At 48.4% G+C, this 17910-nt stretch overlaps 2 protein-coding genes across 3 annotated transcripts in view; one reads left to right on the plus strand and one right to left on the minus strand.

The window, feature by feature from the left end:
• Positions 1–1535: 1535 nt before the first annotated feature.
• EIF4H (eukaryotic translation initiation factor 4H) lies at positions 1536–13849 on the minus strand. 2 transcript variants are annotated; one of them, XM_084272836.1, is made up of 7 exons: positions 13762–13849; positions 8138–8319; positions 7141–7205; positions 6930–7029; positions 6245–6310; positions 4194–4352; positions 1536–3397 (listed from the first exon to the last, which is right to left on the minus strand). In XM_084272836.1, exons 1-7 carry the CDS (start codon positions 13818–13820, stop codon positions 3261–3263), a joined length of 768 nt encoding a protein of 255 aa, XP_084128962.1. In that variant the 5' UTR covers positions 13821–13849; the 3' UTR covers positions 1536–3260. The 2 variants fall into 2 exon arrangements, with proteins under 2 accessions (XP_084128962.1, XP_084128963.1); XM_084272837.1 differs by lacking the exon at positions 6245–6310.
• A 762-nt stretch (positions 13850–14611) lies between these two features.
• MYBBP1A (MYB binding protein 1a) overlaps positions 14612–17910 on the plus strand; it is a gene marked incomplete at its 5' end in the record, with an annotated part of 63885 nt that continues 60586 nt past the window's right edge. The window contains 4 exons of the mRNA XM_084273082.1: positions 14612–14782; positions 14902–14997; positions 16206–16289; positions 17300–17374. Of these exons, the coding sequence (XP_084129208.1) occupies positions 14612–14782; positions 14902–14997; positions 16206–16289; positions 17300–17374 (426 nt within the window). The remainder of the gene's footprint in view (positions 14783–14901; positions 14998–16205; positions 16290–17299; positions 17375–17910) is intronic.

Consider the following 17910-nt stretch of genomic DNA (forward strand, 5'->3'; position numbering starts at 1 on the left):
CTGGCTCCAGAGGCACCGTGCCAGCCTTCCCCACGCACAGCAACACACCGCAGCACCTTCTCCCAGGGCAAAGCAGCACTTTGCCTTCAGCCCTTTTCCATTCCAAAACCTGGCTGGTACATTCCTGACCTGGGTTTTGGCTTTGTTAAGTTCTTCAGCGTGAAGACAACTCTGCACACCTAGGAGCAAGAACTTGGTGAGAACACAAACAGCAAGTAAGTGCATTGTCCATTTGTCACCACTGCTGGTAACCTCAGTCTAGACTTTGACATACCAGGCTTAGCTTTATGCTGCAGATAAAATTAGGCATTATAGTTTAAACCTTAAGTGCTTTTTGCTGGTGGCAAAGGTAAAAATCATCTCCTCTGAAACCCAAATGCCACCCCCATGGTTTTGTCAGCTGGAGACACAAAGCAGTTTGATATGGTTCTCTGTAGGAAAATGTTAATAAATTACAATTTTGAGGGAGAGGGGGGAGAGAAAGGAGTAGAGGACGCTGACCCTAAGCCACATGGGAAGCAGAATACTCCAAAGATGCCAGGCAATGCATTGTCTGTGTATGAAGAACTACTATAAAAAACCCCAAAGCAGTTAAATGATCCTGGGCTTGGGCTGCATTCACTGGTGGGAAACCCTCGCTCAAAGGAAGATCAGCAGATACAGAGTGTTTGTAGGAATGAGCCATTTTCCACCCCTACTCCAGCCTCACTACCCAGTGCTACTGTCCTCCATGCAGAGTGAAAACAGAAACTGTGGCTTCCACCACCAGGTCCCAGACACCACCTCCCTCTGCTCACACCTACAGCACAGGTCATTGTTCACACAGGACAGACGCTGCTGCAGCAAGTGGCTCCAGAGCAGCAGTTGGATTCTTTGCTCAGCCCATCCTAGGAGCAGGTCCTGGAGCAGACCCAGCACCCAGAAGGTGAAGGCTGTCTTAGCTCTCAGTAAAAGCAGCAGGAAGGTTGGAGGGCATTTCCTCAATGAAAGCACATCTCTTCCTCTTTCCCCTCACCCTGCAGAACACCCACGCTGAAGACAGAGCGTGACAGCCTCAACAGTTCCAGCCAGTGGGACACAGGCCAGCTGGAAACACTGGGAGGAGCTGAGCAGGACAGCAGCAAGCTGTCCTACTGTCTGACCAACTCCTCTCAACCTGCTCACTACTCAGATTGGAAAGACACCCATCATGCCCTTTCCCAGGACCCCACATCCACACCAAGCACCACAACCAGCACAGCCCCAGTGCTTCCAGCTCTGCCTGGCAGCCTGAAGCTGTCCTGGAGCCACAGGACAAAGAACTCCAGCTCACTTCCACTTGTGCACAGTTCCTGCTTCCATATCCTGCACCTTCCAGCTCTTGTTTAGATGAATCCAGAGTACCCCCCCTTCATCTTCTCCTACCCTCTTCCCCTTATTTGTCTAAGGGGGGCTAGTACTGCTTCCCCATGCATTTAGGGAAGCAAATTCCCCAATTAACACAAGGGAGGAGGAGAAACATGCTATAGCAGACTCAAATAAAGACCAATATTAAATATTACTTAATGTTTTCTTTTATTTAAAAGATCATTCACAAAATACCATATCCATAAATTCATTTTGTTATGAGCAGAATGTGTTAAGTGTTTGGAATTCTTTTCCTTTTCCTTTTTCATTTTTACATTTAAAAGTCAACTGTCTTGACTAGAGGTGAGTTTTTATATGGGAATTTGTTCTTAAAATCTTTTCCACATTGAGGATGTAAATAGGTCAATTATTGGTTTGGAATACAACCACACAAATGCATGTCTTGTCTTAAATTAAGTATTAGTGTTAGACAAATGGTTCTTATCTCAGAAGCAGATTAAGTGACAGGCAGAAGGAAGGAAAGAGTAGTTCTGTAAATTGCTGGGACTCTGACATTACAAAGGTGACTCCAGGGAAGAAACTCACTCCTAGCAGTGGTGCCACACTCCTGCAAGTACTCTGGGGTGCTGGCCATTCATCTGAGCTGTCAGCACTAGCATCAGGGGCCAAAGAGCTTCCCACGCATCGGATGGATACACAACCTCAGCGTTAGGGATCCAGGTTTTGCTTTAACTACCATCTCTCTCCTCTGGCTCCAGCCTCTCCCTCACAACATTCCCAACACTGGCCAGAAACATTTCAAGAGAGATACAGCAATTAAAGAGATGCTTTTTAGCCAAACTTCTAACAGGAAGAGAATCTACAGCAGAACAATTTCTAATCTGCCCGTTTCCAAGGTATTCTGAAAGCAGAGTTCTTAAAACTGTACACCACTGGGCAAAGAAATCCAGGGAATAATGGCAATTCTACACTGCATGGCAAAGTATGCACTCCTTAAACAAAAATAAAAAAGTCAATTTCATCTGTAGAAACTTTTGTTTAAAAATTTACCAAACATGTAAAACCCAAAAAAAAAAAAGTGTACTTACTAAGAAAGAGCCAGTGAGCAGCTGTGCTCAAAGAGGCACGGTTTTGCAGCACTAACCTTCAGTTCAGAGGTGCAGTATCATACCCTTTAGAAGTCACAAAGCCACCAGCAAGAGCCTGCTGGCAGATGCTCTACCCACACTGATTCCGCCACCTATTCACCAGGTTCTCATCAGCCAATTTTATTTGCATTGATTCAATTGATACTTCTTGGTAACCTGTGTGAAAGGGCAGCTACCCCCTCAGTTTCAAGGGGCTCTGCTGTATACAGTACCTCTATCACCAACTGCCAGAGATAGTATTTCACTGCTTGGTTAGAACTGTAAATTTGTCTGTTCAACTCATCTGGACTCTCCAGTTTTCCTCTTCAGAGCCACAACAATACAGAACAAGACATGCAGGTCAGAAGAGGAGCACTGAGGAAGTAAAAGGAAACAATACAGGGCAGTAACTAAGTCTAACCTGTGCTTCTAAAGTAAAACAAACCCAGAAAGGAAGAAGTTGAAGCAGCACCTTTGTCCAGAGACCTCCACACTTGTGGAAGCAGCTACACTGCCTTATCTACTGGCAACTGTGCTGCTTGGAAGGAAACAGAAGAGGGAAACTCAGCACAAAGCTGGCACTAGATACAGCAAAGCCAAGAACGTACTAAAAACCACTTGTTAACAGCTGACATGCATTCACAAGCTCTGTGTTTTCGGTTTTCAAAGAGGACAAATGCCAGATGGCAGGAATGGTAAACTGCAGGGTTGACATTCCAGCAGAGCCAGTCACTCTGTACTGTCTTGCTTTTTCTCCCGCCTCCCCATTCCCTCTCAACCCCAAACTCAGTCGTGCTCTTTTACTACTTCCTCCCGGGGCTTGGCTCCGCCGAAGATCGCGGAGTTGGGGTTGGCTACTTGATTGAGGGGAGTAGCGACTGTGCGGGGTTTGAGCTGAAGCCGAGGTCGCTGTGCTCTTTCCTCTGAAAGAGAAGACAGTCAAGGGGTTAAGCTCTGCCTACCCAACACTGCAGCTTTAACCTGACAAAGACTTATAGAATCCCAGACTGCTCTGGGTTGGAAGGGACCCCAAGGATCACACAGTTCCAACCCCCCTGCCACAGGCAGGGACACCAACCTCCAGGCCTGGAGCTACACAAGGTTGCCCAGGGCCCCAGACAACCTGGCCTGGAACACCCCCAGGGATGGGGCACCCACCCCCTCTCTGGGCAGCCTGTTCCAGCCCCTCACCACTCTCTCTGGAAAGAACTTCCCCCTAAGATCCAATTTCAACCTTCCTTCCTTCAGCTTCACTCCATCCCCCTTGTCCTGCCAGTCTCTACCCTTTGAACAAGCTGATTCCCCTCCTGTTCCTCTGCTCCCTTCAGGGACTGGAAGGCTGCAATGAGATCCCCCCACAGCCTTCTCTTCTCCAGGCTGAACCAGCCCAGCTCCCTCAGCCTCTCTTCATAGGGGAGCTGCTCCAGCCCTCTGAGCATCTTTGTGGCTCCTCTGAACCCTCTCCACCAGTCCCCCACCTTTCTTGTATTGGGGCCCCAGCTCTGGACACAGGACTCCAGCTGGAGCCTCAGGAGGACAGAGCAGAGAGGGACAATCCCCTCCCTGTCCCTGCTGCCACCCCTCTGCTGATGGAGCCCAGGATCCCATCGCCCTTCTGAGCTGCAAGAGCACACTGCTGGCCCTTGGGAAGTTTCTCATCCACCAAAGCAGCAGTCTCCTTCACACAGGGAGGCTGAATTAAAGGTATCAAGGGTTTACCTTCTGTTGGCTCTCTGAAGTCCATGGAAGACCCACGAAGGGGAGGCCCGTCTCTGAAGCGACCAGTGCCACCACTTCCCATTGAGGCACCGGGTGGTCGCCGGTCTCCAGGGCGGGTTCCTCTACCCCGGCCTCCCAAGAAGTCATCATCTTTGAATCCTGAAGATGGAGGACAGTGAATTTAAAGAGGACATTTTGGAATGCTTTTAACCTAGGTTTTTATCTGGATGACTGGAAAGCCTTGCAAGTCACTGCTGTCAGTCCAAGAGGATGCACTGAGAGCCTGTGTCTGTAGACAGATTGCTTGACAGATCTCTAACATGGTCTAGAAGAGCCATACAAATTCAAACGTGCCAAGTTCAGAAACTGCTTTATCCACCTAGAGGCTTATTGGAGAGTGAGTCATCAAGTGAGCTTAAAGTATGAGCTTCAGCTGCAACTTCAGACTGTTAGCACGATTAATTGAATTCAGAGACAACACTAGAAGCACTCAGGGCACTTCTGTAGCCTGTAGTACACTGGCTACAGCCTTCACATGAAGACTGCAGGAGCAGAGCAAATGGGGAAACAGCTAGAGAGTAGTGAAATACACAGTCCTTGTAAAACCAAGCTTCTGAAAAACAGAGCAAAACCCCAAGGCTGTTGAGTTGTACTATAAGCTGACCAGGCATTTACTAGACCTATTAAAGAGCTGGGAAAAACCCCACAACTGAAACAATTCAGACTTTACATATAAAACTGGCTGCATTCCTTCAGTTATATTAAAAAACTAAATCTATCAAGAGCTGCCTGTCACTGGCCAGAACTCCACTCTGTAGCAATGACTACTATCCTAGAGCATCTCACTCTCCAAGCCATCATCTGCATTTGGGGAGAGGAGGATACTTCAGCCTAACTGCACACCCAAGGGGAATATGCTCAGTTTTTCAGAAGCTGCCTGGAAGAGAAAGTTGTTCTGCTCCCATCTGAGATTTTTTCTTTCCATTTCTATATTTGTCAGAGTTGCAGAACTGTCCCTTATTTCAGTGCCAACCAACCATCTTTAAAGACTTGATCCAAATAATGGCTGCACAACCTGAGAAGAAAAGCTGCTGTAGCAACTAAGACTTACATGCTAAAGGTTTTGGCTTTCCTCATTCAGCATCTAACAAGCTGAAATGCATCTGCATTTGAAGAAGCTGCCAGAAAAGGTATCAAGCTATGGCACCACAATGCTTAGCTACAAAGGCATGTTAAGCACAGCACTGTAGCAAGCCTGCTCTTCTCTCCAGCACCGTGCTTGGCTTCCATGCTAGTGGCAAGGGCACGCTTTGTTACCGCTCCTTCTACTCCATCCATTCCACCCATGCAGAGACCAGACACTGCAAAGTTGCATTTGCCAACATCTCCCCATCAGAAAATGGACCAAACCCACCATTTCAGAGGACAAAAGCAATTGTGTTAATGTCACCCTGGATTCTAATAGCTAAAGATTGACTGGAAGGCAGGAGCAAACCTGGTAGCTCCATCACCACCTTCCACTCCATGAGCTCAGTCATTTGCTGCAACCTGCATTATTGTAACAGGTCTGAAAGTTATGGAACACCTTGCATTTAAACATGCTCTGGAACAGTAACACATCTTTGGAGAAGTCAGTTGCTTCAAGGATACACATATAATGATGTCAGGTATCCTCAAGAAGGTGAAAGCCTCTGCTCTGAAAGAATACAATGTCAGCTTTTCCACATGATCTGTTTCTGCTACTATTCAGAATTGCACTTGACCTCATGTTTGAGAAATGCTTAAAACCTACCCACCACAGGCTAGATTTGCACGAGTATTCTGTTATTTAGGATTGTTTTGCAAAAGTTACAGTCAAGACTCTTTTCTCTGTTATCAGATAATAGAGGATTTCCCCCTGAAGAATCCCACTGCAGCTGTAGGATGCCCAAAGTTGGCATACAGTAGATTCCACCAAAAAAATGTAACGGGGACAAATGTAGTTGACATGAAAATGAGAACATTTCTGTGCCTTTCAGGCTGCCTGTCTGTATAAGTGTTAATACTGATACCAGAATTGAAGTCATCTCTGGAATCCCATCCACCTCCTCTGGATTCTCGGGAACCTCCTCCCATTCCTAGGAAAAAAGCCACAATTGTGTTCAGGTCTGAAGGTGTGGGAAAGACTGAGCAAGGGGATACCAAACCAAAGTGTCAGTCCTTCACCATCCCAAGTCATGCTGCTGGAAAATCCTTCCGTTTCAGTTCCATTGCATAGGCACAAAAGATCAGTTTAAGTTCACCAAGAATGAACCATCAGCTTTAGTGAGTCTACATCAATTAAGCTTCAACTAAAGCAAAGCCTATTTTTACACTGGAGCAGGAGGTAGTTCAAAACAAGGATTTGCACACTTGTGCTTACTTAGCTTACTCACTTTTCTTACATCACAGTAAAATAGTAGCAGATCAGACTGTTGGGCTTACAATTGTCCTCTGCAAGACACTGCACATTACTAGGGGTATTGGTCTCACTTCCTGGGCTAGGAGTGACACATTCAGCTGTTGCACACAAAGCGCATCTATTCCAGACATTTCAGGAGCAGCAGCAGCTAGGTGAGAAACGTATATACACTGACAAAATGTCTCAGCCCTACATCATCTTCACAGTTACTTGCATGCCTTGTAACAGCATTAGTTAGCACAAGTCACAGCTACAACCATTACATTGAAGAAGTTATTCAGAAAAATGGAAGTCACCTCTGTCATCAGGCCCGCCACCTTTTCTGAAGCCAAAGCCACCTTTATCCTGTTTTCTGCCTTCTGCTATGTCCACTCGGAGTGATCGATCACCCAAAAGCTGTTAAATAATGGGGAAAAATCTCTTCAGAATATACCATATAGGCTGCCAAGGAGTTTGAGGCTTGTGCTTAATTAGTTAATGCCACGAATTAATTGCAAGAATACTTACTGCACCATCATATGTAAGAGCTTCCTTGAGTGACTCCACCTCATCGAACTCGACGTAACAGAATCCTGTAAGAACCACCTCACAGGTTAATACCAGCATTTACAAAGGCCTTTGTAAGAAGCTACTCTTCCTGCTAATGGCCTCACTTCTATTTCAACCATGAGCTACAACATGGTAACAGCAAGATGTGCACAACTCAGAAGCCAAACACCATTAAGGATGAATGCATTACATATGCCTATTAATGATGGAGACAAATCCTGAAATAGAAATCTGTACAGAGACTATGCAAATGCAAAAAAAAAGCCTGATGAATTCCCTTTTCTGTAGGGTTCTCTACAGATTAATTTAATCTATGCCTTCAGACAGCTATTTAGCTGAATAGTGGCATTTGGTTACTAGTATTTTTAACAAGAAGCTGGGCAGCAGTCTGATTTTATCACTGCATCGTTTAGTGAATCCATCCCTCTTCTGAGACCTTGTTACCTGAGTTAAGCCTTTTTCTTCTCTGAAAGTGATCCACAAATATACTCCCTTTCCACTGCCCAATTCCAGTGGAAAAGAGATTTAGGTCCTCTAAGACAATTGTCTGAATGCCTTATCTACTTCCTTTTTCTCTTTGTCTACTAAAACAAGAAAAAAGAGAAGAGATTCCTATTGCTTCGGCTTCTGAACTAAGGAAAGATTGTGTAAGTATTCAACACTTCAGGTCATGGGCCTTAAGCAGGTCAGGCACCTCAGCTCTGTAACAATTTGTACAAGGCAACAAGGTTTGAGAAAGTCCTTTTATGGCAGAGCAAATATTGACACTTGCCAGTAAGGTTGGTCTGTATCGTAACATGATGGATGCAACAGTGAATCTCACTCAAATGAGATATTTATGAATCAACCTAAAGACTCTAAGTCAACATAAACAGACTGAAAGTCCCCACTGAAGTGACTTCAGAGCTATGTCATTTTTCTCTCACTAATTGGCCAACTACAACTAAACACTCACCTTTGAATTTGTCTGTTTCCTTGTCTCTGACTAGTCGTACACTCCTTACGCTGAGATCCTTGAAGATGGCATCTATGTCTCCTTGCACAGTGTTGAAGGGCAGATTCCCCACGTAGGCTGTGAAGGGGGGTTCTGTCGGCAGCTCTTTCTGCTTGCGGGAACCCAGGCCGCCACCGCGGGACCTGTCGGAAGAATGAAGAGTCTCTGGAACTTGGCTCCCACCAGAGCCACTCACACAGCCCACAGCACTGCTCAGGTGCTAATTTTGGCTTTTTGGAAGTGGATTGTTCCACACGTCTGGTCAGTTTTTGTATCCCTTTTCCTATACTGGCCACCTTCTGCATCACCTGATGCAGTACAGGAAAACAAATGACTATCTCTAAATACAAGACAGGGGAACTCAGTAATGAAATGGTGAACTTCTTCCTCATCCCACAATGCTTGAAGAAAAGCAACCTAAGTTTATCTCTATTGTCATCTACTCAAAAATACTACTATTTAAAAACATACCCTAAACCAGATTTAAGAATAATTTATAGCAGTGAAGGAATACTTGAATGGCACAGGCTTGTCCGTTTGTCCTGACATTAAGTTGGATCCAATCCCTTCAACTAAATTGTATATTATCAACATCCCCTCCACAATCACCTAAATTATTTGAGCATCATTTAGCTTAACAGAAACATCTTCTAAGCTACTGCAATAAGTTAGCTGTGAACTAGAATGCTTTGAATTGAACACATAATAGAACACATTGCTTAACCAAGTTGAAGGCAGTGAAAACATTCTCCATGCTATTAGGATGTCTCAGGAATTACAGTTTGAGGTAAACTGGGTTGTCTTTTCCTACCTTCCCTCAGTCTCAGCTAAGGCTATTGGGATTGGCTGCTGAGGAACTAGACTGTACCAGCCAAATTCTTCCCTGTATTCATGTAACACATCTCTCTGTTAAGTTTCCTGGTGAGGCTCATCTTCTGAAGCTAACTTTGATCTTTAGAGAGCAAGAGTTGTACTGTGAGCATAAAGGAACCTTAAGTTATAGCTCCTGGGCTCCTAGACTACAGGACACCGCTGTCATCAGTTCCAATACCATTCGCCCCACCTAATCAATCTTTGACTTCTCCTGAGATGGATATCTACCACTCTGCCCATTTTCTCTCAAATACCTTACTTTACTGGGCTTTGTTCACATCTCCTGCTTTGGAAAGCACAGTGGAACACAAGCTGTACCAAACCAGATTTGCTAGTGTGAAGAGTCCTACCTAAAATACAGAAGGTCAAGTAACTTCATTATTCCCTTTTAGGCTGGCTGGTTGCATGCAGCCAGAAAAATCCATTGGGCAAACAACATACTTGTCTGCTTTTCTTTTTCAAATTATTATTTATTCCAGAATAAATATTTTATTACTAATGAATCAAATAATGCTGAAATCCTGACTACTATTCCTTAACTCTTTCTAGGTAAGCCTTTTTATAGCAGCAGCTCTGTGCAGGAGTCACTTGTCACCAAGACTATCACTATGCTGCTAAATGTACTTAAATCACAACCTACGTTATCTCTAATTAGTGTCCACCCAGCATCATATTTTATCATTTTTAACAATATTCCTCATTTGCCTTTGTCTCATTAACAGATTAAGTGTCAAAAACATACTTGAGAACTAAAGCTGCTCTAAGTTGAGTGCTGTATGTAGCTGAATTAACTTTAGTCACAAGACTAAGTTTTAAGGAGAAACTTCAAGAAAGCAGAGTTGCTCTTCTAAAGAATTCCATAATATGTAGAATCAGTTTCACACCTTTGTCTCAAGTATATACGACTTGACAGTTATTAAAATACAATACATTTAAATTGCAGGCAAAAATCTTAATTTCTGTATTTTACAGGACATCAAAATGGCTTGGCCTCAGTTTAAAAGGCATAGCCTCCTCCTTCACATTCCCAGCACGTTCCTTGGACTGCCAGTCATCTGGATCAGTGAGCTGTTTCACCTGAAAACTCACCCTGAAGTTGAATTCTCAGCCAGATCAACCAAGTGATCTGGACAGCTGCAGTGAGCACTTGTTCCAAGACAGAAAGGAGACTGAAAGTGAGGGCCTGAACTACAGCTTTTAAAAGCAACCTCTACTCAAGATAAATCTGAGCTGCCACTGAAACCACACCTTCAAGTCAGCAGTCCCCAAAAGACTGTATTGTGCTACAGACAAGCCTTGTTTCTAACACAGTGTGCCAGAACTTCAAGGGGTGCATGTCCTATTGTGCAATCCTTCCTGATATTAAGGCAGAAAATGAAGTATTCTTTTTGAATTTGATCCATTAATGCCTCAATTATCAAATACATATTTGTGGCATCTTAGTCTCCATCTGAAGAACAGGAATGGTCAATAACTAGGGTCCAAACTCAGCTTCTATGCTTCCCTACATGTTTTCAAAACTGGAGCAGCTGAAATAAACCCATCAACTGACTTCAGTAACCAAACAATGAGATTGAAAGAAGATGTTCTTCCTTTCTAACAAAACAGGACAAAAGTCAACTATAACTTAAAAGCTTTCTGAATGAAGTTGAACTGGGTTACAGCAATGTGTTAAATGAGTATCTGCACTTCCCATTCAGAGTAACTTTTACTCACACCCAGGTAATAATTATGCCACCTTAATGTAGGAAACAAAGGTAACTATTCAGTTTCTTTTTTGAAAAAGAAAGCAGAAAGCTGAAGAGGAAAGCTTGCTTCCGGCAAGTGCAGAAGTAAACATCCTTACAATGAGATTTACTCCTTGGTGGACTGAGTTCAATGACATCACAAGGCCATACTGGGGTGAAAGAACCACCAACTGTAATTTTGAAGCTCCTCTTTTATAAAGAGTTGTTGTTCTCTGGTTGTTCTCTCCAGAAAACAAGATATGTTGAAAGTTCAAAACAAAGACCTTTTTGAAAGCCAGTGTTTGAATTTTATACCCCTCACTAAAGGTCAGAGCTACAGGTCAGTATTTCTCTTTTTGCACAATCACCTAACTGGATTCCAATGTTAGTGCTTTTACCAGAGGCAGCACAAGGCTCAGCAGGATGGAAGTTTAGTTGAGAACCTCCAAGATCACAACTCCATAAATATATACCAATTTACTGAAGCAATCCAGAAAATCTCTATAGTGAGCACTGCATGTCTTCAAAGAGCCTACCCAAGCCTAAAGGTTAGGAGACATTTACTTACTCTCAACAGGTAAGACACAGGGTACAAAAATGCCAGCAGGATAAAGACTAGCTCTCCATTTTCACTTACTTCTACTTTGTTCAGCAGATGAAACTTAACCTTTGAGTAAGGTGCCCAGTGCTTGAAGCCACACCAAAATAAACAGCCTACCAGCAAGTTAGGAGCGATAAACACATGAGTTTCTTGCAGCTCTGAGAAGCACTACAGATGTTCAGAGTTTCAGCCAGTTCTCAGTATGCTGAAGTACAGACATCTGCATCAAATTTTGGGCTCCAAAAACACTTATCAAAAAGGTTTTGTTAAGTCAACAGCACATCCCTCATCTGGAATAAAGTGACTTCTGCATGCCATGGTATTATGCTTCAGCTCTTAAATCAGCACACTAAGCAGAACTGTTTCATCATGCCACAGTCAGGATCTGCTGCTCTTCCACCACAATTTTGAAGATGATGAGAAAGTGACAGATCTCTTACATATGTCAGAGCCTGTTGGGAGCTACTGTTTTCTATCACACTAAAATCCTATGCTGCTTCTCTATTCAGACCAAAGGTTATGCAAAAGGCAGTTTCCAGTAAAATGATTTTATCTCAGAGTCTGCACTATTTTTACAGTCCTAAAGCACCTTAAAACAAGGAAAAGTTGCTTTAGCATTGGATTTTTTAATCAGAACCTTCAAGAGCTGTCACGTTTTCATGACACTACACATATTACAAAGCACAAAGACCTGTTCATGTCTGGAATTGTGAATTGGCTATTAGTAACTTATTAGTAACAGTGATAAATTAAATGCAAGTACAAGCATCTGAGGCTTAGATACTTGCTAACTCAGAAGTCTATTTTCTCATCTTCAGAGGCACCTACTAACCAGCAGGACACCAAAACAAGTATCCACATCTCGCTTGACAGCATGTTCAGTGCTCTGGTAGAGAAATCAGAATATAAAAATAAACATTTTAACTTTATGACTTCTCAGAACATGCCTCCACTGACTAGGGCAGGCTGTACAGCAACATCTGAATTTCTCATGAGATGTGAAGTGCCACTTGAGGCTGCTGCCAAGTTTACATGTTAGTAAATTTAAGAAATAACAGAATTTTGAATGACTACATCATCTGTTTGCTCTGGGACATCTCTCCTTCAGACACAAAGGGAGTCCATACATAAAAGCTAGCTTACAATGCTTAACTATCAGTGTTTCCAAAGGCAGGAGAACTTACTCCTATTACGAGGTGAATAGTAACACCTCCCTGCTGCCTAAATAGCCTGAAACTGATTTATTCCTCTAAGAACAAGAAAGGGCAAGAACACTGTTAAGAACCATGCCATGGGATATTAGACTATAAAATGGTGTAGTCATTCTGATTGGTTTGCAAAGACAGTGTATTTACCAGTTTTATGCCTACTGTTTTATTTTAATGCACACAGAAACTTCTATGGCACCAACCTTCAGAAAGAGTCAACTATTAATTACACCTTCTTAACCTGATATAAGACAAACTTTGCAATTCCTGGCTATTGCTTTTGTAGCTCCTCCCCCAAATGCACTCTCCAGCATAGAAACAGATGAGACAAGCTTTATTCCTATGGATAAGATATTTGGAGTCAGCACCCAGAGCCCCGGATAACGCAGGCCGGCAGCTCACAGCCCTCCCTGACCGAAGGCACCACAAAGCCCTCCCATTTCCTCCTCGCTGCAGGCATCGCAATGCTGCCCGCTCTCGGGGGCGCCGCAGCGGCTCCCCCCGCCGCCGGGCACCTCTCCGTGCGGATATCGTCCTGCTGGAACAGGCGGCTCTCATCCCCCTGCGATGCTTCACGGGAAGCTCCCTCCTCTCACCTCCCGGTCAGTCCCTGTAAGAGCTCCTCACGGCCTACCTTGGCTCTGGCCCAGTACCTCCCTAAATCCCCCCCCTCCCAGCTCTCCTCCGGGCCGGCGGGAACACAGCGACACCCTCCTCCTCCCCCTTCTCGACACTACCAAGCCACCAGGCCCTAAACCTTGCGGCACTGGCCCCGCGTAGAAAGGGGAGGGCCGCCACCCCTTCCCGGGGCACTACAGCCTCCTCCCGGCCTCACAAAGCGAGCCCGCCAAGGCCGGGGGGAAACGCGCCCCGCCGGGCTCACCGCCGCCCCCCAGAGAAGGGAAGGCAGCCGGGTACGACAGCCGCGAGAGGCTCCTAGATGCGGCGCCCCCGCTCCCCCCCACCCCCCGCCTCTCTCCACCAGCCCCCCCGCCGTGCCCGCCCGCCATCTCCACAGGGAAAGGGGCACGCTAGGCCCTGTCCGGCCGCGCCCCCTCCTCTCCCGCCGGGGGGGATGCGGAGCGCCGCTCCCTCCTTCCCTCCCTGCTCCGGGGGGAGCCCGCAGGCGATCCCGAGCGGCCCAGGCCCCGGGGCCGCCCGCGGCGGCGCGCTCACCCCCGGCCGCCGCCGAAGCTGCTGTAGGCCCGATCGTCGTAAGGATCAAAATCCGCCATCTCCGCCTCAGCCTCCTCCCCGTGCGAGCGTGACAGGACCGCGCCCGCAGGCCCCCGCGCCGCTTATATATGGCGGAGCCCAGGCCGGGGCTGCCCATCGCGGTGCCTGTCTCCAGATCCCCGCCCCGCCGGGGCTGTCCGCGCTACTGCCTGTCGGGAAGTCCCGGAGTCCAGGTGTTCCCCCCCCCCACCGGCGCCGTTACAGGCGTTTACCAACCGCGGCTGAGCCCCGCGGGAGGCTCCGGTATGAACCACGGCGGCGCCAGGGCCGGGCAACCCCCCCCCCATAGGCTATAGGCTCCGACACGTGCCGTAGCCGGTCGCGGCGGCTCGTGCTCCCTGGCCGCCCGCGCGCGGCGCGAGGCGAGGCGCGGGGATGAGGGTGCGGCCGCGCCCCGGCGCGAGCGAGCGCGCGGCTCGCGCGCCTCTGCCGGGCCGGGTCCCGCGCCCGCCGCCCCTGTCCGGCCGCGCCGCAGCGAGCGGGTCGGGCTCGGCACCCCCCCCCCCTCCCCGCTGCCGCCTCCCCGCGGGCAGAGCGGACACACCTCCCGCCGCAGCCGCTAACCGGGGCGCGGGGGAACAAAGGACGGCGCCGGGAGGGTCCGACCGGGGGCTGGGGAGGGGAACGTGGCGCTAAGGGGCACCTGTGGTGCGGGGGTGGGGGGCAGAGAGCGGCGGCCGCGGCCCAGCGGGGCTGAGGGGCCCGTCCCAGCTCGGGCCCCGCTGCCCCGGAAGGGGCGGGCCGGGCCGGGCGCAGGCCGGCGGCGGGTCCCACGTGTGGCGGCGGCGGCATGGCGGAGCTGGAGGGCCAGGGCGGCGGCGTGGCGGCCGCGGACCCCCGCGGGGTGCTGCGGAAGGGCCGCGCCTTCCTCGACTTCTTCTGGGACATCGCCAAGCCGGAGCAGGAGGTGCGGCTGGCGGCCACCGAGAACCTCCTGCGGCATCTGCGGGACGGCAAGAAGGTGAGGCGGGGGGGACCGGGAGGGCCGGAGGGGCCGCGGGTAGCGGCGGGGGGGTGGGGCTGGACCCGCCGGGCTCCGAGGAGCGCGGGCATCGCCGGAGCTGGTCTCTCTCGTTTCAGGAGGACGAGCTGCAGTACACCCTGCGGCGTCTGGTGGAGGGACTCGGAGCCACCCGCGAAGCCGCCCGCCCGGGCTTCAGCTTGGCCCTGGCCCAGGTAGGTGTTTCCCGGAGCCGAGCAGAGCCCTGCGGTGCTGGGGGTCCCGCTGTGCCCCTTAAGGGGGGTGGTGGGGGGAGCTGCAGGGCTCCCTCCCATCCAGCAGCCCGTCCTCACGAGCATGGATAAACTGTGTGGTTTCAAACGGTGCTGGCTTGTCTGAGAAGCCATACAGCTAGAAAGGTTATATGCTGTGCTAGTATCGTGCTCCTGCTGCAGAATCCTGACCTGCTTTGAGAACCGTTATGGAATCCCAGACTGGTCTGGGTTGGAAGGGACCCCAAGCACCACAGAGCTCCAAGCCCCCTGCCACAGGCAGGGCCACCAACCTCCAGGCCTGGAGCTACACAAGGTTGCCCAGGGCCCCAGCCAACCTGGCCTGGAACACCCCCAGGGACGAGGCACCCACCCCCTCCCTGGGCAGCCTGTTCCAGCCCCTCACCACTCTCTCTGGAAAGAACTTCCCCCTAATATCCAATTTCAACCTTCCTTCCTTCAGCTTCACTCCATCCCCCTTGTCCTGCCAGTCTCTACCCTTTGAACAAGCTGATTCCCCTCCTGTTCCTCTGCTCCCTTCAGGCACTGTAAGGCTGCAATGAGGCCCCCCTTCTTAATTTGCAAAATTTGCCCAGGTTTTTGTATCTGCTGCACTTAGAACTATTGTGACTTCTTAAAATTGACTTGTTTCTGGTGTTGGGCAGTTTTTTTGTGGAAGACCTGGGAAGGCAACCCTTTAACACACACTTCAGAGTTGTTTTTCTCCACACTGTTTCAGTTTGTAACACAGCTAAAGAGTCCCAGCAGGTGGGATCACCAGTGGGATCTGACCTTGTTTCACCTGAGAAGTGGGTAATGCAGCAGAGCCAGTGCTCCTGCTTTCACTTAGATCAGGCCTTGCCCGTGATGGAAAGTGTCATTCCTTGTGTTACAGGGTCATGAGGCTGCAGCAAAATGTTCTCATTAATCGCTCTATGTCACACACAGGGCAAAAACAAGCAAAAAAAAAGGATATGAGCAGGTTTACTTATGCCTGTACTAGTTCATATTCTGACCCATCTTTAATGATCTGGTTGTCTCCATTCTGGCCCAGTGAAGTAGCCCATCTGCTGCTGTGCTGAAGAACTCTGCAGCTCTATTTCAAGCTGGACTTGATAAAACTTAATGAAATGGAAGAACTGCTAACTGAGGTATTCTGTCCATCTCCTCAGGTTTTACAGGCTTTTGAGGAAGTTCCAATGTGCAGTGTCCTGGAACAGATACAAGAAAAACACAACCTGGAGAAAGTGAAAAAGGTGAGTTGGCTCATAGCAGCACTGGCCATCAGATAGGTTAAAATAACCACTCCTGGGTCTTTGAGTGCTTGGTGCCTTTGGGGTTCTTGCTAAGGCAAATGACTGTAATGAAATCATAGAATCACAGACTGGTCTGGGTTGGAAGGAACCCCAAGGATCAGAGAGCTCCAGCCCCCCTGCCACAGGCAGGGACACCAATCCCCAATTTCAACCTTCCTTCCTTCAGTTTCACTCCATCCCCCTTGTCCTGCCAGTCTCTGCCCTTTGAACAAGCTGATTCCCCTCCTGTTCCTCTGCTCCCTTCAGGGACTGGAAGGCTGCAATGAGGTCCCCCCACAGCCTTCTCTTCTCCAGGCTGAACCAGCCCAGCTCCCTCAGCCTCTCTTCATAGGGGAGCTGCTCCAGCCCTCTGAGCATCTTTGTGGCTCCTCTGAACCCTCTCCAACAGTTCCCCATCTTTCTTGTACTGGGGCCCCAGCTCTGGACACAGGACTCCATCTGGGGCCTCAGGAGGGCAGAGCAGAGAGGGACAATCCCCTCCCTGTCCCTGCTGCCACCCCTCTGCTGATGGAGCCCAGGATCCCATCGCCCTTCCCAGCTGCCAGAGCCACTGCTGGCTCATGGGAAGTTTCTCCTCCCCCATCACACCCAGGTCCTTCTCAGCAGGGCTGCTCCCCAGGAGCTCTTCTCCCAGGCTGTCAATATGTCTGGGATTCCTCCAGCCCAAGTGCAACACCTCACACTTGGCAGTGTTGAAATAAGGGAAATATTTGTGGAGGTTGATGACTTTGCCACCTGGCCCTGTTTTAGCTGAGATACATCTGTGTGACAGAGAGATAATCCAGGGCAGATGCTCTTAAACATGGGGCAGGAGGCTGGTTGCTTTTCAGTGTGTTTTGTTCACATGGCAGGGTGCTTGAGGTTAGATGGCCCAGCCATCTTTTTCCATCTTGAAATCTTAAGTTGTGGGTTTTTAACACCTGCCCTGCTTTTATTTTCTCCCTTTTCAGAAACTTGTGAGAAATGCTGCTTTTGGAAACTTTTTTGGAGTTATGGCTCTGTTTCAGTCTGGCCGGCTCGTTAAGGTAACACTGCTGCTTGTGGGCTGCCTGGGGAGGTTTCAGGCCAGGTATGTCTTTCAGTCCTGGCTCCTTTGGTCTGGGAGCTCTTGCTGGATGTTTGGCATGTTTTGAATTGAATGTGGGTACAGCTGAGAAAAATCCCTAGGCAAGGAGCAGGAGGGTTCCCTGGAAAAGGAAAGGCCTGAGCCCCAGGGTCAGGGGGGCTGCTTATGGGCTGCATGGGGAGGTTTCAGGGCAGGTATGTGAATTAGAGGATCTAGAGAGAAGGGCCAGGTCATTGGCCAGCAGATGAGATAGACCTTGAAGCATTAACTTCAGGTCATTTCTTTTGCATTATCCATGGACTTTTTTTGTGCCTTTGAAGTGCCTGTTCCTGACTAGAATGTAGGAACTGTGTGAGACAGCACAGGAGGTTCCTACCTCTCTGGGAAGGAAGGGTTTTGTTCTCATGTACATCCATTTTGGGGAAAGTTGAGTGACCTATCAGGAAGAAACTGTATAGGTTTCTTACCACAGGTAGGTTTAAGGGTCACAACAGT

The sequence above is a fragment of the Gallinula chloropus genome (genome assembly GCF_964237585.1).
Source record: "Gallinula chloropus genome assembly, chromosome: 19".
Classification (NCBI taxonomy): Eukaryota; Metazoa; Chordata; class Aves; order Gruiformes; family Rallidae; genus Gallinula; species Gallinula chloropus.

What these genes read in the sequence shown, in the direction of transcription:
- EIF4H (XM_084272836.1), bottom strand. Translation starts at nt 13,820, where the DNA reads ATGGCGGATTTTGATCCTTACGACGATCGGGCCTACAGCAGCTTCGGC. An exon ending in AGCTTCGGCGGCGGCCGGGG is followed by an intron (nt 8,320 to 13,761) that starts GTGAGCGCGCCG and finishes TTCTTCCGACAG; the next exon opens with GTCCCGCGGTGGCGGCCTGG. An exon ending in TGGCGGGCCTGATGACAGAG is followed by an intron (nt 6,311 to 6,929) that starts GTGACTTCCATT and finishes CTTTTTTCCTAG; the next exon opens with GAATGGGAGGAGGTTCCCGA.